We start from the raw sequence: 25,351 nt of genomic DNA, 5'->3' as shown, positions 1-25,351 counted from the left end.
TGTAAGAACTGACCAATGGACTACAGCTTATTTAGAGGTGTGAATGTTTCTTAAAAACTAAAATTAAATAGGAATCACCAGTTAAGAGTATTGGTGATAAATTAAACATTTACAAAATGTACAGGATATGATGTGGATCTATACACAGTCCAAAGAAATTGATGTTAAGTTAATCTATCTGGGGAAAGAAAACTAAAAAACCAGAGGAGAAAACTAAAATATAACATAGCACAAAGGGATTTTTATTTGGGGGCTCTAAATCCTCACAATAGAAACATAATAAGTCATTTGGTAAAAAAAAAATTACCCCTATCTCCTATAAAGAGAGGCGGCCTAGTATAGAAGAATATACACCTAGAGTCTGGTAGAAGTGGGTTCAAAAGAAACGCCACTGCTATCAGCTCTATATGCCTGTAGATGCCATTTGACCCCTCTGAGTCTTAGTTTTTTGGGGAACTCACAGGGTTGTTGTGAAGATGAAATGGAATAAGGTATGTAAAGTGCTCTATAAATCTTAAAACTTGATATAAATGTGTGCTATCATCATCATCATCATCATCATCATCATCACCTAGGGAACCTCTGAATATCACAAGAAAATTGTTAAAGAATAGAAGAGTCTGATACCAGGCAACTGAGTATGACAATGTTTCTCAAAGCGGGATCTGAGAGGTCCAAACTATTTTCATAATAATAATGTCATTTTAATTTCTAATATGATAAATATTGATTAAATATAATCCACATGAACAAAAGATCTTTAAGAGTATAAAAGTGGCCTAAAGCCAAAAAAGTTTAAGAACCAGTATAGTACAGTAAAATGTAACTGTGAAGTCTTTGCCATGTGAAACCAGCCTTAATGAATTATTGCTAGCAGGGCACTTGATGTGATTCGTGGTGCCTGTGTTGGCTTTCAGCTGTGGCTACTTTGAGCCTTGATAACAATACACAACTCACCTATTGTAGTGGAGAGGAGAGAAGAAGCATTAAAAAATTCATTGGGGAGGGGATGCCCGTTGACAATCCATAACATGGCTGACCTTATGGATTCTTAGACTTGAAAGTGACTTTAGAAGTCCCACACTTTGCCAAAATACAAATTCTCATCTTAGACCTTTAGCTAATGGCAATCCAGCTTCTACTTTGTGATTGTTTAGTCATTTTACTCACGTCTGACTCTCTATGAACCCATTTGGGGTTTTCTTAGCAAAGATACATAGTGGTTTGCCATTTTCTCCTCCAACTCATTTTACAGAAGAAAAAACTGAGGCAAACATGGTTAAGTAACTTGCCCAGGGTCATTCAGCTAGTAAGTGTCTGAGGTCACATTTGAACTCAAAAGATCTAGCATTCTATCCACTGCAACATCTAGCTATCCCTAGCTTCTACTTAGTACTTCCATTAATCGGGACTCACCAACTCCTGAAATACTTTCCACTTTTATACAGCTGTAATTATTAGAAAGTGCTTCCTTCAGTGGAGTTAAAATCTCTCTCCCTGTAAGTCTTATCCATTGGTCCTACTTCTGCCCTCTAGAGTCATGCAGAATAATTCCAATGACCCTTCCATGTGCATGCCCCCAAGATTGTTCTTTCTCATGATCAGTAGCTCCTTCATCTGACAAGGTGAAAGATGGCAAATCCTCTTGCCTTTAAGTTTCAAAGAGTTACAACAATGGGCATCCTGTCAAGAGTATATTGAATCAGAAAAAGAACAATCACCATGCTTGGCGTCCTGTTATTTGCGGACTAGGAATAGGAGCCATCAAAACTGAAAAGGAAAAAAAAATGGAATTAGTGGAATGGGATGAATTTATAAGTACAGGAAGTTCTATCAGCCAAATTAAATTTATTGGACACACTATGCCAGGCAACAATGAAGTGTGATAAATATCTATTTATATATAGGGCAGTTAAGTAGTGCAGTGGATATGGCACTGGGCCTGGAGTCAGGAAGACTCATTTTTCTTAGTTCAAATGTGGCCTCAGACACTTAGTAGCTGTGTGACCCTGGGCAAGTCAGTTAATCCTGTTTGCCTCAGTTTTCTCATCTGTAAAATAAGCTGGAGAAGGAAATGACAAACCACTCTGGTATCTTTGCCAAGAAAACCCCAAATGGGGTCATGAAGAGTCAGACGCAACTGGAAAACAACTTAGCAGCATTTATACATAGCGTGTTACTATGCACTTTGGGGGGTAGGGTTCAAAAGCATTAGACAAGTTCCCCATGTGTTAAGGAGATTAAAATGCCATAGTGATAGCAACTTTTATTAGTTCGTTACAGTACAACTTTTTCTACTTATTCATTAAACATCTTTTTGTGTTTAAGGCACTAAACTGAGTGCTAGAGATACAAAAATATATGAACAGTATCAATCTTGATCTTGAGTATATTATGTATTGGGAAAGAGGGAGATAGGATTACAGACAACTATGACTCAACTGAAAGTGAAATAGATAGAAAGAGAAATGATAAATCTAAATAGTAAAGGATGACTTTCACCTGGTATGAGATGGAGAAGAGACAGATGAGTTCATCAGTGACATGGCCCCTGAGATGGGCCTTGATCAATGGAAAAGAAAAAATGATAAGAGATTGGAAGAAGAAAAAGGGGCAGTCTATTCCAGGTATGGTGGGGTGGTTTGAGGAAAGACACGAGGAATGATGGAAACAAAAGAAAGAGAGGAAAAGAAAAAAGTAGAATTTGTCTGGAATGTAGAGTGTACATCAAATGAAATAATATGAGATGATGCTAAAAAGGCAGGCTGGCAAGGATTTTGAAGGACTTTCAGGAAGAAAACAAGGATTTATTAAGTACCCACTATGTCAGGCATTGTGCTAAGCACTTTACAAATATTATCTCATTTTCCTTATAACAACCCTGGGAGGTTGTTTTACATTTTACAGTTGAGGAAACTGAGGCAGACAGAGGTTAGTGACTTGCTCAGGGTCACAAAGCAGGAAATATTTGAGGCAGGATTTGAACTTATATCTTCCTGATTCTAAGCCCAACCCATCGGGTATATCACCTTTTATTAGTAGATAATTTATTTACTACATGAAGATGACCCAATAAAGGTAGTCTATTGAGTAGAAGAGTCAAATGATCAGAGTAGTGTGTAAGGGAAATTACTCAAGCAATAATACGAGTGATGGAATTGAAAAGACATAGAGTGGAGGTAGGAAAAATAGTGAAGAGGCTTTCTTGCTAGAAGAGCTAGTACCCTGAATCAGCATGGTTATAGCGGGATCTGAGAAGACAGAAGGCTTTTAGATATATTATGGAGGACGAATTAACAAGACTAGATGACTGTCTTTGTCCAGAAAGGGAAAGGGAGGAGAAGATGTTTAATGAATAGATATAAGTAGAAAAAGTTGTACTGTAATGAACTAATAAAAGTTGTTATCACTACGGCAGATTTCAAGTTTATAAAGCTAGGTAATTAAAAGCCTCATGGGACTACCAACAGAAATAGAAAAGGAAGGGGGAAGGCAGGTAGGATTGGGGGTTGGGAATTCAGAAGAGATGACGGATCTCATTTTGTACATTTTTAGCTATTTGGAAACGTGTAACAGGTTCTTAAGGGAGTGGTTGAGGGATTTGATGTGTGATCTTTTTTTAAGGTAGTACAAGTATTATTTTGATAAGCTAAGTAGAGTATTATTGTAGGTATTGAGCCCTAGATTTGAATATCTTAGTTTTAATACAAGTTTTACTTCTTTGAGACCTTAGGCAAGTCATTTAACTTCTTTAAACTTTGGTTTCCTTCTCTGCAAAAGAGGGAAAATTCATGATTATCAAAACCTTGCTCATTACGATAGAATCATAGCATTACGAGCTGGAAGGAACGTTAGATGTCACCTGGTCCAATCTCCCTCAATTTATGGATAAGGAAACTGAGGTAATAAGTAATAACTGGATGAGCTGAGGATCCAAGCCCAGGTTCCCTGACTTCAAATGCATTACACTTTCCATTGTTCCCATTGGTGCCAGCAAAAACTTGGCCTGGCCCTGAGTTTTACAGTGAATCTCTAAATTTGCTTTTCATTTTGACTGCCCCAAATGGAAACCTCTTCTGTGTGATTCTGGAAGTCATTTAACCATTCTCAGCCTCAGTTTCCTTTTCTATAAAATGGTGTTAATAATAAAACTTACCGAACACAGTTGTTATGAGGATCAAATGAGATAATATGCAAGGCACTTTGCAAAACTAGAGAATTGCACATTATTATCATTATTATTATTACTAATGACCAGCTGGAATGCTCTCTCATTTTTCAGAGGCTTCATTATGATTCTTACAGTGAGTGAGATTCCCCCTTCTTGCACTGCTTCATTGAGCTGGGCTGACACAATCAGATGCCAGGAGTGGCTTCATGGCCCTGGCAAGTGACATGATGCCCAAACCTATTCTTTAATATTTAGGTACATTGAAACTGTATGTATGAGAATAAGACTATTGCCCTCTCTCTCAAAGCTCATTAGAAGCCTAAATCCATCCCAGTTGGTGATGGGTAACTGACTCAAGGGATGAGCAGTAAGTTCAAGATCCCTCTGCTCCATCCAATTCTCTGTGCCAACCATGGAAGCAGTGCACATGTTCTCTCTTGAATATACAAGTCTCCTTTTCTCCCCATAATACTTCTCTTTCTGCCCCTCATCACACTGGTTTCCATTCTGACATTCTTGACAGAGCACTGTCAGTGATTACATACTGATGAGAATGAATGTGGCTGCCTTCTGCAAGGGGTCAAATGCAAGTTCAGGGCTGGAAGAATATGATTAATGGACATAATTATTCTTCTTTTAGGAATAATATTCCCCAGCTCTGCTGCAATGACCAATCACTTTATTTAGTATTTCATATTAAAAAACAGCTGGCACTTGGGAAACTTGTCATCTCTCTCCCTGTTAAGACTTCTTCCCCTTGGAAAAAAGAAATCAGCCTCTTTAGATAAGTTCTTATTTTCAGTCCTCAGTATGTGTCCAACACTGGCAGGGTCCTTATTATGGCAGGACATATTAAATTGACACGGTAGTGAGCTGTTGCCTTGGCCAATTTTGAGATGGAGCCAAAATCATGGATAGTGTATCACTAGTCCAAAAGACAAAGACTGAAATAGGCGATCTAGCAAACATCTGATTTAAATTTAAAATTATGGGACTAGGTTTTATTCTGTTATTCTTACTCTATGATATTATTATAGGACAACTAAAGCTTTTCATCAAAATTGTGACTAATACATGCCATACCTTTGAGATGCCAAAACAGAAGTTAAGTCAGTGAAAAAATTCACTCAAAACAGGGATTGGGTATTGGAAAACAAATAAAACCATTTCAGTTCTTTGTGTTTTTGACATTTCAACAGGTTGTGCTGTATCACTATAAATAGTCAATGATTCATCTTCTACCCACTGTTAAGAAAGGTAATGTTCAAAACCACAGACAATCCCAAAGTCATTTCCGACTAGATGTAGAAAGTCACTGGATGCATGTGGAGAAAGATATTTGCTCTCTCCCCTTTTTGTCAGTGACTTTGACTTTGCTCTTATAGTAGCTCAATTAGCAGTTTAAAAACCAAATGGGCAGTGGAGGAAAGGTAGCCACAGATAGTCTATAATATAATGAGATTACCAGCAGATAAGCAAGACTTTCATGGCAGAAATGCTCTATAAAGCCTTACCAGGGATATACTAGAAAGGAGCTGAAGCTCCTTTGCCTCACATTTGAGGCCCTCCACAAGGTAGCATCATCCTACCTTAATTATCCTGTATTTCTCTCTTCTATAATGAGTTTTCTAAGGGCCATAATACTTAATTTGCCTGGACGTAGTGACTTGAATTTATCAGGATCAATGGTGGCTCTCTACCTCTCTCTTTGCTAGTTTTGTTCCTTTTTGCTCCAAAAATCATTCACCTTGGCATAGAAAACAAGTAAAATGAGAGTTGATCAGCCCTAGATAGTCTTTGTCTTCTCTTATCAATATCTCACTATTCCACGTAGCCAGGGGATACAATGAATAGAGTGCTGTGCCTAGAAACAGGAAGATCCAAATGCAAATCTGGCCGCAGACACTTATTAGCTGTGTGACTCTGGGCAAGTCACTTACCCTGTTGCCTCAGTTTCCTCAAATGTAAAATGAGAATAACATAATAACTTACCTCACAGAGTTTTTGTTGAATTAAATGAAATAAGACTTTAAAAGCATTTAACATAATGCTTGGCATGTAGTATATGCTATATAAATAAATAGTTATTTCCTCTCCCACCAATATAGTAATTTTATCATTTCTTTGATCCTTCTCTTTTCCCCAATATAATAAAACAACAACAACAACAATAAACACTCCTCTGTTGTTGTTTTTTCATCAGTTCATTGTGAGCTCAGGACTCCTGACAAATGGTGTTATACAACACCATGCCAAGCTTTTGTGTTTATATTCCAATACCTGCCTTTGCTCCCATCTGCTATACGTGACTTTTTTTTTTGGCTAGGCAATGGAGTTAAGTGACTTGCCCAGGGTCACACAGCTACTAAGTGTTATGTGTCTGAGGCTGGATGTGAACTCAGATCCTCCTGAATCCAGGGCCAGTGCTCTATCTACCGCACTACCTAGCTGCCCCTATACATGACTTTTTACAATCACTTCCATGTTAATCCCTTTTGGACTTTTTTTAGACCCTTTTCTGTCCTCATCAAAATTATTTCTCTCTGCATGTTCAGAGTTTTCTTTCTCTACAGAATTTTAGTCTTGGATTTTACCTAGCCTTTCTCTGGACTTGATATCTGTTCTCTAAATTTTGGGTGTGTTTATCAGGATAGTATGCTTGATTTTCTTCACTTCTATCAGAAACTCTAAGATGAAACAGTGAATTCTACAACCTTCCCCCAAAACAAATCCCATCATTCCCAGCCCCTTGTTCCCAGCAAGCAATTCATTTTTGAAGGTGAAATTTCTGTCCAATAAGAGTTTTTTTTTAATCAGGTCCTCCATCTTTTATTTTTTTAATTTTTATTAATAAATGTATTTATTTTTAGTTTTCAACATTTACTTCCACAAGATTTTGAGTTCCAAATTTTCACCCCATCTTGCCCCTCCCTCCACCCCAAGATGGCATGCATTCTGAATATCCCTTCCCCTAGTTTGCCTCCCCTTCTGTCTCTCCCCCCCTTCTCTTATCCCCTTCCCCTTCTATTTTCCTGTAGGGCAGGATAGATTTCTGTACCCCATTTCCTGTATTTCTTATTTCCCAGTTTCATCTCAAATTCAGTTGAATTTAAGGTTTGCAAAGCTCTTCCAACATCTTATCTTCACAAAAATCCTGGGAGATAGTTGCTTATTATTAACCCCATTTTACAGATGAGAAAGCTGAGGTAGACAGGTTAAGTGCCTAGGGTCACGCAGTTAGTACATTTCTGAGGCAGAATTTGTGCTCAGGTCATTCTGTCTTCAAGTCAACATTCTATCCATTGTGCCATCCAGCTGTAGATTTAAAATTATCTTATAGAACACTGTTATTGCTATTGGCCAGGTGAATGATTAGGATTTTGATTCTTCAGATAGCATTTTTTTTTCAATAATCATGATCAGTTCGGTATATTTTTCAGTTAAGAAAATTTGATTGGTCCAAGTTTTGTTCCAACTATTTACTATGTTTGTGATGATAAACATATTTAACCTCCCTGGACCTCTTTCTTAGCTGTAAAATGAAAGAATTATGTAGATGTTCTTTAAGGATCACTTTTAACTAGGTGGTGCAGGGGATAGAACACTAAAACTAGAAGTAGCAAGACCTGAGTTCAAATCTAGCCTCAGAAACTTACTAGCTATTTGACCCTGTGCAAATCATTTCACTGCTATCTGCCTCAATTTCCTCATCTATAAAATGGGATAGCGATAACACCTGCTACTCAGGGTTGTTGTAAGGATAAACTGAGATATTTGTAGAGCATGTTACAAATCTTAAAGTGTCATGTAAATGCTAAATATCTAGCTGTGATTCTATGACTGTCACAAAAGGAGAGGAGGAGGGGGAGGTAAATAATCTGAGCCCCAGAGATCATTGGCATAGGATTCTCTCCTTATTGATGGAGATCAGATGCCCTACACCTGTGTCAGAGGTGGGACAGAGTGGGAGAGAGCAGGAAAGGTTCTTTGAGTCTCTTCAGGTTTCTTGAGTCTCTTTGGGTTCTGCAGTTGTTTGGGGTGCTTCTGGCTTCCAGTTTCAAGAGAGAAGAGATGGAAAATGCTAACCCCACTTCATATGGCTGAAGGAAAAGATTCTGGAAAGAAGCTGATTTGAAGGAGCTAGCAGTCTCTATTATGTCCCCATTATCAACTTGCTATGCTACAGACTTCAGGGAATTTCCCCATGAGTAAGTTCTGCCACTCTCTGTTGGTTGACCTAAGTTACTTTGCTCCTAATGGGAGAGCACCTTCACTTTATATTGTATGGTATACATTCTCCTAGGTATACTTTCTCTGATTTCTTTTTTGCTATGATTTAGATAAATGGGTTTCTTTGCCACTTAGCATGTGTGTTTATTTGGGAACAGGTATTTAGTGGGAAGAAAGTCAAGCCTGGGACATAAAGTTTGGATACTACTCCCCCCATTAAGAGACAGCAATTAGCTTGAATCTGAAAATCACATCCCCCTAACAATAGTTAAGAGAGCAGCCTGGTACCCCCTCTCTTTTAAGAGAGCAAAATGAACAAGTTTCTGGCCACAACCTCCTGATTCCCTTCCTAGAAGGAATTAAAGACTCCCTTGGAGAAGGGCTCAGGGAGAATAAGCTAGAGATGTTTATTTTGACTCCCTTGAAGTCACATAATGACACCCCCAATCTACATGTGGGGGACAGATCTTGCCATGTTTATTTCAATTCATTTTCTCTGAATGCTAGAATGCACCATCTTTCCAGCTGCACTAGAAGCTTACCTGCAGTTCTTCTCATTTAAAGATTCTTATTCAGGGAAAATATTCAGACAGCAATGGTGTAATTTGATATGTGTGTTCAACCTCACTCCTTATCTTTGTCTGGTTCAAGGACATAAAACTATGCCCATAACTGCCTGCAGGAAGTTGACTGTACCCAGATATAGATCTATCTTCAGATGGCCTGTGGCTATTAGGAACTATGTGATTTTATAATGAGGCAAACAAAGGTACCTGGAGTCCATTACAACTTTTTTAATCTAACCCAAAGGTTCTTAAACTGGGCTCCATAAGTTTCATTAGACTACCACAGGGGTAGATGACACAAAATGGTGAAGAACTCCCAAATTAGGATAAGCATGACCCAGGTACTTTGGAAAGCAACCATTATGATTAGGTCAGATAAGGCAAAATACAGGGGCTTGTGGAATTCTTTTAAAGTCAGGGGCTACCATCATAGGAATTTGTCAGTTACTCCAACTCTGCTCCTCCTGTGGTAAGAGGTCCTCATCTAACCATTTTAAATCATCCATTTTGAATGTCTTCTTTTCTCTAGGCTACATATCCCCAATCCTCCAAATTATCATCATGGGTTTCTTCATTATCCTCTCATTAGATTAAAGAGGAAAAAAAGTTCTGTTGTAATCACAGACTTAAAATATACTATACTTAACTTCTTGTGTTTGGAAATGACCAGTCTTTACAAGTTTACTAGTTTACAGAGAGAGAGGCTACATCATTACTGGGAAAAAAATCATTTTTAAATATAAAGGAGGTCTACTGTGCCACAAGGATAACGAGTCCTGGACAATAACCACAACAGAACAATCACCTGCTGTGAAACAATCTGAGGAGTGGCCCTCTTGGAACAAAGGTGTCAAAACTGCCTTAATCTCTGATAAAGAGATCTGGACAACACTTGCTTCTGCAAAACAGATACTTGTAGCCACTAAGACAGTACAGAAACAGATGATGGCTACTTATCCCTTTTTACAGGCAAAGGCACAATGATCCATCTGCATCATGTTATCTACATATTTATTATTCATGTAGTATACCTCAGTCCCACAAGAGCACAGAGTATCTCCCATTTATTTTGCATAGCCCTCAGCATCTAAAGAGGTCCTATGTCCATAGTAAGGACTTAGTTTGTGGTGGATAGGTTTAGAATGCAGTAGATGAATAGTAGGTGAATAAATATGAGGGACCAGAGATAGGGAGCAGGGTATAGTGGAAAGAGTACTGACTCTGAAGTCTGAGGACCTGAGTCTAAATCCTTCCTCTGACAAGTACTGCCTATGTGACCTTGGGCAAGTCATGAGCTCTCTGGGACTAAGTTTCCTCATCTATAAAATGAGGCAGTTGGACAAGATGATTCCTGATGTCTCCTTCAGCATTATATCTATGATTCTGTCTGTGTGTAGGTGGTATTGAAGGGGAGAAAGAATGTGGCATTATAGTCACGGCTAAAAGTCAAAAGTAGCATGATCTTCTACAGGGAAGAATAGTAAATTCACAAATTATGGTTGTGGTTACATTAATATTATGAAGGTTAATTGTGTATCCTTTGGAAAGGAGGCAAGTAAAGCATATTTAAATATTCAAAATATTGATTTTTACTCCAAGGAAATAAAACCAGTGAATACCTTCATATACTAATAATTAAAGTAGAAAATTAAAAGGTACCCAAAATTACCTTGACCAGGAAAAAGAAAGACAGAGAGCAAGGCAGAGGAAGAGATAGAGGAAGAGATAGACACTGTTATAATTTATCAATTCCATCATGGTTATTCCCCATTTCATGGTTGATAACAATAAATCAATAAGCAAATATTTCTTAATCCCCTATTGCCAAGCACTAAAACATTAAATATTTATATGGAATTTAATGCTTTAAATAAACTATGTCATTTGAGCCTCAAAACATCCCTTCAAGGTAAACAGGGCAAGTATCACCCCTCTTCTTTTACATATGAGGAAACCAAGTCAGAAATATGTAAGCTGGTACATACATAGTCAAACAGTCTGCTATGACCCTTTTATGATTTTAAGGAATTTGTTGTAAAAATAAAACACTAAACTGAAGGTGGGGAGTAAAGATAGATTTCTCTTCCCCCTCTCTTATTATAATGCACTTTAAATAGTTCACTAGAACCTATTCGTCTAAGTTACTTCTGATTGTCCACTCCTGAATCTCTAATCAGGCCATTAAATTCATTTTAGCATATGCTTGTTTCCAGGGGCAGCTTGTTAAAATCCAAATGAATCCATCAGCATGAAGGAGAGAAACCCACAAGACAAGAGCGGGGATTAGCCTGACAAAATATCTGCCTGCGTCAACCCAACGTGTCAAAGAAAATGAGACTCCAGGAGACACTGATCCAGACAGCTTAGCGTTTGTACTCTCCCAACAACTCCCTAGTGACAAACAGGGTCCACTCACAAGTTCACCTTCTTTCCTTTTGACATGGTTGTGAAGAGCTCAAAACCTATTTTATGGAGTTCATCTGAAAACTCTGCCTGAAGGGTTTATCCTAAAAGTATTTATGGGGTTATAAGGTTTGTGCTTCCTTTTTCAGACATCTTAAGCAAAAGTAAAATACCTTCCCTATTTTCTTAGGAAGGTTGCTTCAGACACCCCCCCGCCCCAGGCTAGTCCCTAGAGAGTTGTGTTACTTACTTGGGATAGTTACTTGGCTGGATGAAGGGCAGAATCTCTGAATCTTGTCCAGATGGAGGGAGCAGCAAATCTCGAAATCTTTCTGCCAAAAAAAAAAAGATATTAATTTGTAGAGAGATAGAGGAGATTTCAAGTCATGGCAATAATTTTAAAAACAGAATTATTTTCCTAAGGTGGTGTTTTTAGTGGAATAGAGAGAGGAGTCTTGTAGGATCACTCACCACATCATTCTACTGATTATTTACTAGACGGCAAAGTAGATTTGGAATTGGAAGAAAACTGAGTTTAAATTCTGCATCAGACACTAGCTGTGTGATGCTAAGTAAGTCATTTAAATTCTCTAAGCTTCAGTTTCCTCATCTGTAAAAAAGGAATACTACTACTAATAATAATACCACAGGATTATTATAAAAATCAAATTAGGTTGGTGTGTAGGGGAGTGTGTCTAAAGTGCTTTGTAAACTTTAAAACATTTATTTTTATTTTATTTTTAGAATACCATATTTGGCAGATTTTGATTCTATAGTCTAAGTCAGTCAACTAGACCATCCTCATTATTTTCAGAGATGCAGCTCAACTATAACCTCACCACTGAGTGATAACTTTTTTTTAACCATGCAAAACATGAAACAATGAAAAAAACCCTAAATCTTGTGTGGCCCTTTTCTGATTTTGTAATGATGGTGGCAGAATGATGGGAAGACAAGTGTAAGGTGCTAAGAATTATACAATTTTTATACTATCAAATAACTTTAATTTTGATTAATCAAATTGTTCTTACTTTCCATGTGATATGCTTATCAAAAGGCCAACAAGTGTACATATTCCTAGAGGATGTGAATCATGTCAATATTGACATTCTTGCTATGAATGAAATTAGAAGAAATTAATAACATGTAGCTTCATAGAATGATGGCTTACAAGTATTTTCTTGAGACAAAACAACAAAATCAATGCATTGGGTTTTATTATATGTTCAAAGAGTACAAAGCAATATTATTTAATAAGACATCTGGTTATCACATATTGCAATACCAATGATGAATATTTGCAAAAAAAAAAAACATGAAAATAATTGCAGCTTATGCAACAATGTTCATTGTGGAGGCCAAAGTGGTAGAGGAATTCTATGAAAAATTTGAGAGATTCCTATTAAAAGACCATACTCTGATACTTGCTGACTTATTAGCAGCTAATAATAATAGAACATTAAAGTTTGCAAATCATTTTACAAATATCTTATGTCATCTTCACAACAATCTGGTGAGGTAGGTACTGTTATTATTTCCATTTTATAGATGAAGAAACTGAGGCAGACAGGTTAAGTGACTCAGAGACAAGCAGCTAGTAAGTATATGAGAATGACAAGTATGATAGATAACAGATGGGAAAATGTGAGAATGGTGAGAAAGGTGAGATGCAAAAGGATTATTCAGGAAAAAAGATATGAAAAAGACCAAAACTTATAGAGTATACAAAAATCTCATCCATCTATAGATATTTCTTCACGAATAGAACTGGTATATGCTGAACAAAGAAAAAAAATTGAGTATTTGATAGATAACAACTTAATTGCTGTAGGATTTATCCCTGAATCAGTATACAGTAGATCAAAACTCATTATAGTGATTATAAGAATTTGTAAAAACCAAAATTAAGAATAACAATGGGAAGAAGAAATGCTGTTCAATTAAAATAATGCAACCCTAAATTATTTAAATGAAGTAAAAATAAGAAAAGGACAAGAGAAATTGTCCATAATAATTTTATCCATAAGTTTAAATAAGACTGAGTAATTTGGGAGCCAAGATGATTGTGTAAAGGCAGGGACTCGCCTGAGCTCTCCCAAATTCTCCTCCAAACAACTTTTAAAATAATGTCTCAAAATGAATTCTGGAGTGGTAGAACCAAGAAAACGATAAAATGAAACAATTTTCCAGCCCAAGACAACTTAGAACGTTGGCAAGAAAGTTTGTCTCACTGGGATGAGAGTTTAGCAGTCAGATGTGTACCAAGCCACAGCAAGCTAGCTATACCCTTGGAAGCAACTGAATTGGTAGTGGCAGCGGTTCTGCAGCTCTCAACCCACAGATGGTAGGGACGCCAGACAAATGATCAGAAAGAGACCCTTTGCTGGCACTGGGCACAAGACTCTATTGCATTGCCCATACATGGTTCAGGATCATAGTCCCATGGTGAGGAAGAGCTCTAGCAGGAGCAGGGACACTCTGATAATAAACATCAGGCATATCATAAAACAGAGACACTTTTGCCAAAGGTTTTCTCCACTGTGATGAAAGAGATACAGTGAAGCATCCAAATCAAAGAAGATATTATAAGGGATATTATAAGGATATCCCTTAGGTGTTCTGATTTGTAGGTGACATTATTCTGATTATATCAAGTCCCCAGACATTACATATCCTCCTGGAAGAGATCTATAATCAAAGTAATCTAGGCTGTCCAACCACACAGGAAAGACAAAGTGGATGAATGATGTCTATTGCCCAGATTTCAACATGGCAGGCATTCAAATGGAAACCATATAGAGCATGTTCAAACATATCCATAACTGGAACAGACAGTATAAATAGAAAATATTCTGGGCCCAAAGTTAAAAAGGAGAACCATCTGGATTGTATTAGAAAAATTGCCCAAGTTTCCCATGAAAGCAAAGAACAGTCTTTTCAATATTAATATTTTATCAATGTTTTTATATGGCAACAAAAAGAATAGTACTGCCTCCCAAAGAATTAATCACACAGAGGGCAATTGAGGGCTGCAAGGTAGGTATGAACATTATTGTTTGTCCTTCATTCTTGAAGAGGACAATGACATCAGGAAGATGACACCATGACTTGCAAGTAAATTGGATTTAAGTGAGAGAGGGCTATGCAAAGTCACCAGCCTCACTTTCTTTTCTGGAGCAATCTGGATCCAGTGGCAAGACATAGATCAAGATGACTGGAGATGGCCCCCAGGTATGAACATATAATACACAGAACATATATAATACAACATCTAGTCAATGAAGAACTCTAAAGAATAGGAGTAAAAGAAGTCATCAAATAATTTGTTAGCTGATGCAATATGATTAGACTGATACAATTTCAGTCCCCCATTTTCATCCTATTACTGAAATAGTACTGTTGAAATAAACTTATTTTCTTATTCCCTCTCTTCTCTGCATTTATTCTTCCTTATTAAGGCAATTTAGAAAACACCTTCATTTTATCAGCTTTTTAGATAACACACATTCTCCCACGGATTTCATACTGGTTCTTTGTCCAAAATGATGTAGAAGGTTGAACCTTGAGCTTCTCGAGGACTTTGACAGGAGTGCAGATCCTCTCCATTCATGTGCTGCCCACTGAATGCATGGATACTACACTGTGACTGACCCTACTGTAGCAGCTATTTTTCTCCTTCCTTTAAAGAAGCAATAAACTTTGCTAAAGCTATCTCTATGAGGGATGACAGACACTTTTCTTCTTAAGTCCCCTGAACTACAGAATTGTATGAAAGGAAGAGAACTTGATTTGTTTCCACGGCAAATATAAAAGATGACAAGTGGATTGCCAGAGTGTTTCAATGACACCCTCACAATTTCAAAAGAAAATAAGGAAGATCTCCAACAAGTTGGGTGGATTCCATATGATGAACTTTTGGGAGAACATGGTTAAGAGCTGCATATGATGGACATGAATGGATAGGTTGCTATCTGAATCATTGGATGGAATGCCCAAATTGAGGTGATCAGAAATCCTCTTGAGTATTTAAGATGAAATCATTTTTTTAAAATGTCACATGACCCTTCAAATTCCTGTTAACATAGTGACAAGGTAACTCCTACCATACAAATGGGCTGTGTTCCAAAAATTCATTTGCATATGACTGGGTGTTGGAATCCTTTTTCTGAAGAAGCAAAATATGCTATAAATTATGGTAAGTTCCCCACACTTCTCTATAAAAACTAGTACAACTTATAATATTGAGCCCCCCCCAAAAAAACACCATATGAAGGTAGTAAGAAATGGTAGAAATATTATAGAATTGAATTTTTTTCTTTTAAATACTATGAATTTTAATTAAATTAAATTAAAGGAATTTAAACACATCAAAACACAACCAGCAGGATTCTCCATGAAATTAGCATAGCTGTAAATCCTGTTCTCCATGGCAGGATCCTGATCTCATGTTGTGGCAGGATATTTTTTTTTTTGGTGAGGCAATTGGGGTTAAGTGACTTGCCTAGGGTCACACAGCTAGTAAGTGTCAAGTGTCTGGTCTGAGACTACATTTGAACTCAGGTCCTCCTGACTCCAGGGCTGGTGCTTGATCCACTGTACCACCTAGCTGCCCCTGTGGCAGGATATCTTGATCATATCTAAGATATGTCAGGCAGCAGAAGGAGATTAGTTGGCTGTAAGTCTAAGGAGATGATCCTTTGGTTCCCAAATTTCTTGTTCCCATTTGGGTAACTAGAAAGGGAAGGGGAAGATTCCATATGACCATCCAAAGAAATTGGTGTTTAATTATGAGCAAGGGTATGGAGGGAGGAAGTTTAAAATTGTTAAAGTAGTATCAATCAGCTGAAAGAATGGATCCTGGGCTCCCTGATAAAGAGTCCTTGTTGGTGTGTGTGATATACACACGCATATTTGTGTGTTGAGGGTAGGGCTCAAGTACTAAGGCAATTCTTAGCAGGTGCCAGAAGAGTAAGGAGGTGCTAAGAGAATTCCTACAAGTTGGCAGCATCAACAGGGAACAAGGGACCCTTACTGTAACATGTTCTGCCATAACAACAAAGTTAAGAAAGATAATCAGAGAAAAGCATTATAGCATTACAGACTGGGAGCTAGAAGGGACCTCAGAGGACATCTAGTCCAAGCCCTTCATTTTATAGATGAGAAACTGAGGCCCAGAGATGTTAAATCTCGTTTCTAAGAGCAAAGAGGTATTACATAGCAGAGCCAAGATTTGAATTTAAGTTCTCTGACCCTGGCAAATGGGATTCCCTCAAGCAACATCAGAGAAAAAATAAATGAGTTCTGAGATGTTGGTTTCACGGATATTTAAGAAACCTATGTGTATTGGGTATCCAAACAACTGACCATATAGAGTTCACTTTTATTTTTAATTTGTTATAGATATAACACATATCATGGAACATTACCAGGATGATTCAATTCAAAAGATATCTAAAAGAGGAATATTGGATTCTGTATTGAGTAATTCACAACATTGCAGAAGAAAGGCCAATTGTTTAAATCCACGGTAAAAGGCATGCCTCAAATGGCAGTGTGATACTTTAGTCTGACTGAGTCACAATAGAACATAGATGGGATGACAAGAAGGACCAGGCAGAAGGTAATAAACTTTTCACTAACTGAAAAGGTGACCTCTTCTCACAAAGTGCCAGGAAGCTAAGCTTTAGAGCAACTGACACTTGCTAATTACTGTTAGACATTAAACCACTGATGGGCAGAGAACTTATAAAGAATGCCAGAGAGAAAATATTCATTTTCTTTACATTCATATTTATTATTAGAAAAAACATAAGAAATATATGGATGTGTGCAGTACCCAGCATTCACCCAATATGCTCAAGATCTAAGAGTGAAGGTAGTCCCTCTGCGGAGCCCACAGTCCCAGGAAGGCATTAGTCAAGTCTCCATTTTAATTATTCTTCTTTCCTACCTCTAAGTTACATTCTGTAACTTAGCTGAAACCATAGTATTGACTAGTGCTCCATTAATATTAATTATTATGAAGAATGTCTCTTTCAAAGATTAGATACCTAGGAAATTATTCCCATGATATACTACTCTTGACTTCGAATAAAACTCCCCAGCTATCATGTAAGCTTTATCAAATGTAGCACTTTATAATATAGTTTACCTTTTTCCAAAATACATTTTTCTTTCACATTCTTCTGTGAGTAGTAAGCAACATTCTAACCAATCCACAAAATAAGTTACTACCAACAAAAATTAAAAAGTAATCCCAGAAAAAAAGAAAATATCTTTGTGGATTGAATAATTATTTGGAGAACTCTACTTTTCTTGAGATGAGGTAAAAGTGGTATATTCAAGTGTTTTGCTCTATAGGACCAATAAACAGTTCTTGGGTACTATTTTTTAAAACCCCCAGAAAAAAATATTTTGGAGAACAAGCACATGTGATTTGATTACTTTTGGTAATTTCCATAATATGATACAGATCAACAACTTTGGTACATACATTTAGAGGTGGGAAGGACCTTAGCAGCTGTCTAGTCATACCCCCTCATTTTACAGATGAGGAAAGTGAGACTGGAAAAGATAAGTGGCTTGCCCAGGGTCACAAAGATAGTAAGTTACAGAGGAAGGATTTGAACCTAGGTCCTCTGCAAATTCAGTGACCTTCCCATTATACTACCCGCTTCTCTATATATCAATTGTCTAGAGCACTGAGAAGTTCACTGACTTGCCCCTAGTCAGAGAGGTTCTAGGCATCAGAGATAAGACTTGAACCCAAGTGTTCCAACTCCAAGACTAGCTCTCTGTCCACTAATACAAGCTGTCTCTTTGCCGTTAGCATACCTGATTTAAGAAAAACAATTTATAATAGTGATGAAAGTAGAACATTGATAAAAATTTAAATACTGACTATGGTAATACAAATGAAAAGAAGCTAAAAGATATTAGAATGCAGTTTAAGTGCTATGATCAATCTTGATAAAAGTAGATTTATAATGAAATAAGCTTCTGTCCTCTCAGTAGGGGAATACTAAGTTACAGGTCTAGAAGGAAGGAGTGATATATTAAGAAATGAATGTGATATAAAAACAAAAGGTATCAACATAAAATTTAAATTAAATTATTTTTTAAAGTTCATCATGAATTAATATTTTTCCCTTTCCCAAGTAATTCTACTTATTCATACTTTTTTCAAAAATATCAGTCAATTCCCAATAAATCTGCCTTTTAGTCAGATTTTACTTATATTAAGAATGATATTATATTTAAACTAGTTTAAAATGTATCATAGAAGAAGTCACCACATACCTATCCATGAGAAACCCAGTACTTTATATTAATGAAACTGAAGCAGTGCTTGATCTGAAAATCATTATCAGAAAATGAGCAAAATACATAGTGAGAAGAAAATAACCTGAAAACTCAGTGTACCCTTAGGAAGAAGGCACACACAAAAAGTAAGACTTTCCAGACATAATTTAATTTTTCCCTAGTTCTGCCCAATTATTCCTCATTTTTCATCATTGAATTTACAAAACAGGAAAAGAACATAAATGAATCATCTTATTCATCACACATTTAGTAAGTGCCTATTGAATGCCTACAAAGAACTGTGTTGACAGTACATACTTATTTTCTTAGGAAAAAAGCAAAACAAGGCTGTTTGCATACCCCTCTTAAAAAAAGACACCACAATTGCAAGAAAAAAAAAAAGAAAACAGCTATTTTAACTCAGGTATTTTTTTTCTTCATCTTAATCCTTACCATAAAAGCAATGGTAAGAGTGTTAGATTTGGAGTCAAAACCAGATTAGACACTGAGCTAGTCACATGCTTATGGATAGATCATTTCACCTAAGACTAGGTTTCCTCATCTGTAAAATATTTCTAAACCTTAAGTGAAAATGAAAACATGGCCCTTTTTTCTATTGATGGGAACAGGGGAGTAGAGATCCCCCTTTCATCATAGTAACTCCAAGTATGGAAACTCACTTAACCAAAGTTGATCAGCAACCCATCTTACATAGTCTGATACCGTGGTGTAGTAGGTTCAAAGTCAGGAAAGCCAGGCTCAAATTTCATCTGCAATCTTGACTACTTCCTATTACAAAGGAAGTATTTTTAACTTTTTGGACCTAAGTTCCCTCACCTGTAAAAAATAGGGATAATTTTGCCTGTAGGATCTACCTCACAAGGTTATTTTGAGTTTCAAAAGAACCACTAATCAATCAACAAATATTTATTAAGCACCAACTACATGCTAGGCACTGGGCTAGTATAAAGTACATTACAAACATTAAAATATAATAAAAATGTAAATTATTATTGGTATTATTTTACTGATAGGCATCATGGCATAATGGATGCCAAGTTAGCCTTGAAGACAATACTTGGGTTCAATTCATACATCTGATACATAATATATGACCCGGGTAAATCCCTCAACTCAAAATTCTAGGCAATTCTCAAAGACTTTACCTTGTAGAGAAGGTGCCAGCATGCATTTGTAAAGCATTTCCTTAGTTGAAAGTTCTCTATATAATTTAAAAAATACAGATCAAGTCCCTATACCTATAAGGTTTTTTTTATAATAGCTAACATTTATATAGCACCTGCTATGTTTTAAGTACTGTGTTGCACATTTTATAATTAATATTCATTTGATCCTCACAACAACCCTGGGAGACAGGTGTTATTATTGTCTCCATTTTATAGATGAGGAAACTGAGGAAGATAGAGGTCAATTGACTTGCCTAGAGTCACACAGCTGGTAAGTGTCTGAGGCTTGACTTGAATTCAGGTCTTCCTGACTCCAGGCCCAGCACTCAAACTACTGTGCCACCTAGCTGCCTGGTAATTAGATAATTATTAGACATTAGATAATTCCCTGTAGTAATGCAATATTAAAGTGACTTACCCAGCGTCACATGACTAATATATGTCGGAAGCAAGATTTGAACTCAGTTCTCCCAAAGTCCAAGGCTAGCCCTCAATCTAATATGCTATTATGCTTAGTATCACCACCACCACCACCACCACTACCATCACCACCACCACTACCATCATCATCATCATCATCATCATCATCATCAACATCATCATCTATTATTTGAGGATAAGGAGATAGATACAAGGAATAAATTGAAATTAAATTGTCAAAATTAATTTTAAAAGCTACCTTCAGTTCTTTGTTATACTAGTCAAAAAGTCGAAGATGATCAACTGTTTGCTACCTCTAGCTCCCATGTGATTAGATCTAAAAGCACATAGGGCACACAGCACATTCACGTTTGTTTACACACTGTGAAACTGCTCCAATTCCCTTAACCTTTCAGCTGTAACCTTCATACCTTACACTCAGACTACAGAGTTGAGCTCTGCATAGGATTACCAATTACCATTTCATTGGTGTGGCTGGAAAGGGCCAGAGGATTTATTCTATAACCTGATATTGTGATGAGTTGACTAATGATGTGATAATGTCTGAACATGATTTTCTACACTAGGGAATTTATCTTAATTAACACAGGCTTCTACAGATTGTTATTCCCTCTTCTCTTCCTCCTTTCAAACTGCAGGAAAAATCAGTGACTATTGGCCCTCAGTGACTTTAAGCACTCAATTATATTAAATTCAGCTCTCTGGGAAATATGGAATAAAGGAATATGCTTAATGGTTTTTAAATGAAGCTAGGAATACCACCTTCAATGAATCTATTTCCAACTTCTGTAGACAACTGTGGCAACTTTCAAATAAGTTATTTGACCTCTATTCTTCCAGTTTATGTTGCATGAATTAATAGCTATATTTCCTGCCCCCTTCAATTGTTTTGGGGATAAACTCAAAAATCATAAAATTTTACCAGTGAACATTTGGAAGAACGGGGTCAGATAAAATGAAAAATATAGAATGGCAAATGAAGCTGAAACTATTCAAATATTCTCTCTACCACCCCCAATCCCAGGTCTTTTGGGTTTGGCAGGATTGTCATTATAACAACTTTTTATGATAAATAATGTATTTTAAGATTAGAGAGAAATATAAAGGCCTATAATGTCCACCCAAAGGGTCCATGTGGTTTCCTTTTCTTTGACTTTAGGAAATGCATTTTAGGTGAAAAATTATGATTTCAGTCATAATCCCTTCTGTCAAACTCAACAAACATTTATTAAGTGTCTACTCTATGCTGGGCACTGTGCTAAGCACTAGGGATATACAGAAAGAAATAAGATGTTCCTTGTCATCAAAGAGCTCACAAGCTAAGGGAGGAAAGATGTATAAAAAGATCTTGAAAATCAACAGGGCAGGGAGAGCATGATGAAGTCCTGAGGGGCATGATGAAGTCCCACAGCTGGGACAGGATATGATCCAAGTATGAGCTACATAGCTGATTTCATCTTGCAGACTGATGATTTTCTGGAGATTGTAAGATATGGGAGAACAATGATGTGAGAAATGAGGTGAATGAACCTGGCACCTTCTTTAAATAGTGGAGGATCTGGAAGGAGTTCTCTGATATCCACCCTCTACCCTCTCCAATCAGAGATAGGGAGGAGTCCCAGGGTCAAGGAGTACCAAAGAGGTATGAGTTTCACAGTTGACTTCCTATTGCAGAATGATGTGTTTCTGGAGATAATGAATTCCAGAATAGCCAAATGGGAAATGATAAGATGAAAGCCCTGAGCACTATCCTTAAATGGTGAAGAATCTGGGAAGAATCTGAAAAGAACTCACTGATGTCCACCCTCCTCCCTCTCCAGTCAGAGAGAGGGAAGAGCTCCAGGGGCAAGCCCCAATTGGGAAAATTTCCAACATTTAGGTAGGGGTTGAGCTTCCTGACTAACCTTACATGTATTTATATTTCTAATTACCTCTTGGCATTTCTGTGGTTGAGGATAATTTTATTTTATAAGAAAACTTTTGGGAATGAAACAGTAGCATATATTATACTGTCTTTGGATAAATAGGAACCAGGAGGGGAAAGAGGGGGTAGAGCCAACTTTTTCTTAGGACTTCCCTCTTCCCAAATCTCCTGTTATCTGATGCCTGTAGAGCCATGTTGTTGGATAATATCACTCTTCTCATCCCAATACAATTCTAATTTTGTCCCTCAGGAAAGTGCTGGGAACCTGCTTGTTCCACCTTTTGAATTTTTTTTTTTTAATTTCAGTCACAATTGCTCTAAGCTTCAGTTAGGAAAAATTCTTCACTAGTTAGGTGATGGGCTCTCTGCCTAAACCAACAAATCAATCAATAAACATTTATAAAGCACCTACTGCATGTCAGGCACTGTGTTAAGCACTGGAGATACAAAAAGAAACAAAAAACAGTCTTTGTTCTCAAAAAGATCACAATTTAATTGGGGAAACAGCATGGAAATAAATATATACAAGGCAGCTATGTACAAGAAAAATTGAATATTATTTATAGAGAGAAGACACTAGAATTAAAAGGGCTTGAAAAAGGCTCCCTATAGGAAGTGTGATTTTAGTAGAGACTTAAAGGAAGCAAAGGAAGTCAGTAGGGAGACATGAGAAGGGAGAGCATTTCAGGCATTGGGGACAGTAAAAGAAAAGGCCTGAGCAGAAAGATGGGATGTTTTGTTCTTGTTCATGGAACAATCAGGGGCCAGTGTCACTGATCAAAGAGTATCTGGTGGGGACTAAGGGGCAAGAATTCTGAAAAAATAGGATGGGGCTGTTATGAAGGGTTTTGAATGCCAAACAGTACATTTTGTATTTGTTCCTGGAGACAATAGGGAGTCAATGAAGTTTATTGAATAAGAGGGTGACATAGTAGACCTGAACTTCAGCCAAATCACTTTGATGGCTGAATGGAGGATGAACTGGAGTAGGAAAAGAATTGAGGGAGGCAGTCCCACCCACAAATTATTGCAATAATCAAGGCATGAGGTAAAGAGTGCACGCACTAAACTGATAGCAGTGTCACAGGAGAGAAGTGGGAGTATTCAAATGATGATATCAAGATGAAATTGACAGGTTTTGGTAAAAGATTGAATATGGGGTAGAGGGACATAATGAGAAGTCAAGGATGATTCCTAGTTTGTAAGCATGAGGAACTTGGAGGAAGGTGATGCCCTCAACAGTAATAGGGAATATAGGATAAGGGAAGGCATCAGGGATGGGGGGATAGGGATGAGTTCTATTTTGGACATGTTTAGTTTTGAATGTCTACTGAACATCCACATTGAGAAGTCTGCAAGGCAACTGGAGGTAGGAAATTGGAGGTCAGCACAGAGAGGCTGAAGCAGGTTAAGTAGATTTGAAAATTGTCATCATAGAGACAGTAATTAAATCTGTGTGAGTTGATGAGGTCACCAAGTGAAGTAGAATAGAGAGAGAAGAGAAGAAAGCCCAGAACAGAACCCTGAGCAACACCTATAGTTAGAGGGTGTGATCTGGAGGAGGATCCAGCAAAGGAGACAGAGAAGGAGTGGTCAGATAGGTTGGAGGAGAACCAAGGGAAAGTAATGTCCTGAAAACCTAGAGAGAAGAGAATATCAAGGAAGAGAGGGTGATCAGCATTGTCAAAGGCCACAGAGAATAGGGAGAATAATGATTGAGAAGAAGCCATTGGATTTGGCGACAAAGAAAACATTGGTAACTTTGGAGAGAGCAGTTTTTGTGGAATGATAAGTTTGGCAGCTGCATAATAAGGGGTTAAGAAGAGACTGAGAACAGAAGTAAAGGTACTTATTATAGACGAACTTTTTGAGGAGTTTAGTTTCAAAGGGCAAAAGAGATAAAGGATAATAATTAGCAAGGACAGAAGGATTAAATAGGGGTTTTTCCAGGATGAGGAAGACATAGACATGTTTGTAGGGAGTAGGAAATGAGCTAGTAGAAAGGAAGAGATTGAAAATAAGTGAAAGAGTAGAGATGACAGAGGGGGCAACCCATTGGAGCACATGGGATAGAATGCAATCACTTCGACAAGTAAAGGTGTTAGCCTTGGTAAAGAGTAAGGCTACTTCATGATATGAGACAGGGATGAAGGAGGAGATAGTGGCAGAAAGTATCTGGGTCATAAGGGATAAGGAAGAAGGTAGAAGAAGGAACTCATGATGAATGGACTCAGTTTTTTCTGTAAAATATGAGACATGTTTATGTATATGCACATAGATGATAGATAGATAGATAGATAGATAGACAGATAGATCTTCTTTCTATCTCTGTCTCTCTATCTCTGTGTCTGTCTGTCTGTCTCTAACCCCTAGCCTCTATGCCATTAAGGCAAAATGAAGTTTACTGTAAACCTTTGGGTAATGATTCAGCAGATCATATTATAGTTTCTGTGGATAAACAGGTACCAAGAGGAGAAGCTGAGTAAAGAGCCAGACTTCTTGGGCCTTCCTTCAGCCTAAGTCCTCCCCTCTGGGATGCATGTAGAACCAAGGATGCTCCTCAATGTATCCTTTATCTGCCATAGCTCAGTGCTCCTTTGGCTCCATGTTTGCTCAGATTTCTAGATTCCAGATATTTATATTTTCTTCTTCCCTAACTCTGAGGTAGCATCTTCCTTTAACACAAAGTTCTTAGAGCATGACCCAGTTTCTCACATAAAGATTTTGATGGATGAAAGCAGGTGTGCAAGCCCTATTCACATTTCATTCTGGTTGTTTGAGTCAATTTAAAAAAAAATATTTACACTTAGCCCAAGTACCACAATTAAATGTGCTATTTTCACCCCCATATTTATATTCAAAGAGCAAACAACTTGATGACAGGATCGTGCAAATTTAAAGTCTTTCCAACATGGTAAACTCTACAAAAGCTCAGGCTTGGGGATAGATTCAAGATGGTGAAGTAGAGTGGCATTCAAATTGAACTCTACCAACATTCCCTTCCAAAGAACTTTAAATTAATGCATCAACATTTGTTGTGGAGAAGCATAACCAACAAAAATTTGGGGTGAGATATTTTTCCAGTCCAAGAAGTCAGGAGAAGTCTGCGACACTGGGTTGGTAGCTG

At 37.3% G+C, this 25,351-nt stretch overlaps 1 protein-coding gene across 2 annotated transcripts in view; it reads right to left on the bottom strand.

Moving 5' to 3' along the window:
• NOX4 (NADPH oxidase 4) overlaps window positions 1-25,351 on the bottom strand; it is a 223,993-nt gene that overhangs the window by 42,844 nt on the left and 155,798 nt on the right. For both annotated transcript variants that reach the window (XM_027848190.1, XM_027848191.1), the window contains one exon: window positions 11,621-11,702. In XM_027848190.1, the coding sequence (XP_027703991.1) occupies window positions 11,621-11,702 (82 nt within the window). The remainder of the gene's footprint in view (window positions 1-11,620; window positions 11,703-25,351) is intronic.

This window comes from Vombatus ursinus, unplaced genomic scaffold (assembly GCF_900497805.2).
Source record: "Vombatus ursinus unplaced genomic scaffold, bare-nosed wombat genome assembly UNPS02005659.1, whole genome shotgun sequence".
Taxonomy (NCBI): Eukaryota; Metazoa; Chordata; class Mammalia; order Diprotodontia; family Vombatidae; genus Vombatus; species Vombatus ursinus.
This window is presented reverse-complemented; position numbering and strand designations above follow the sequence as displayed.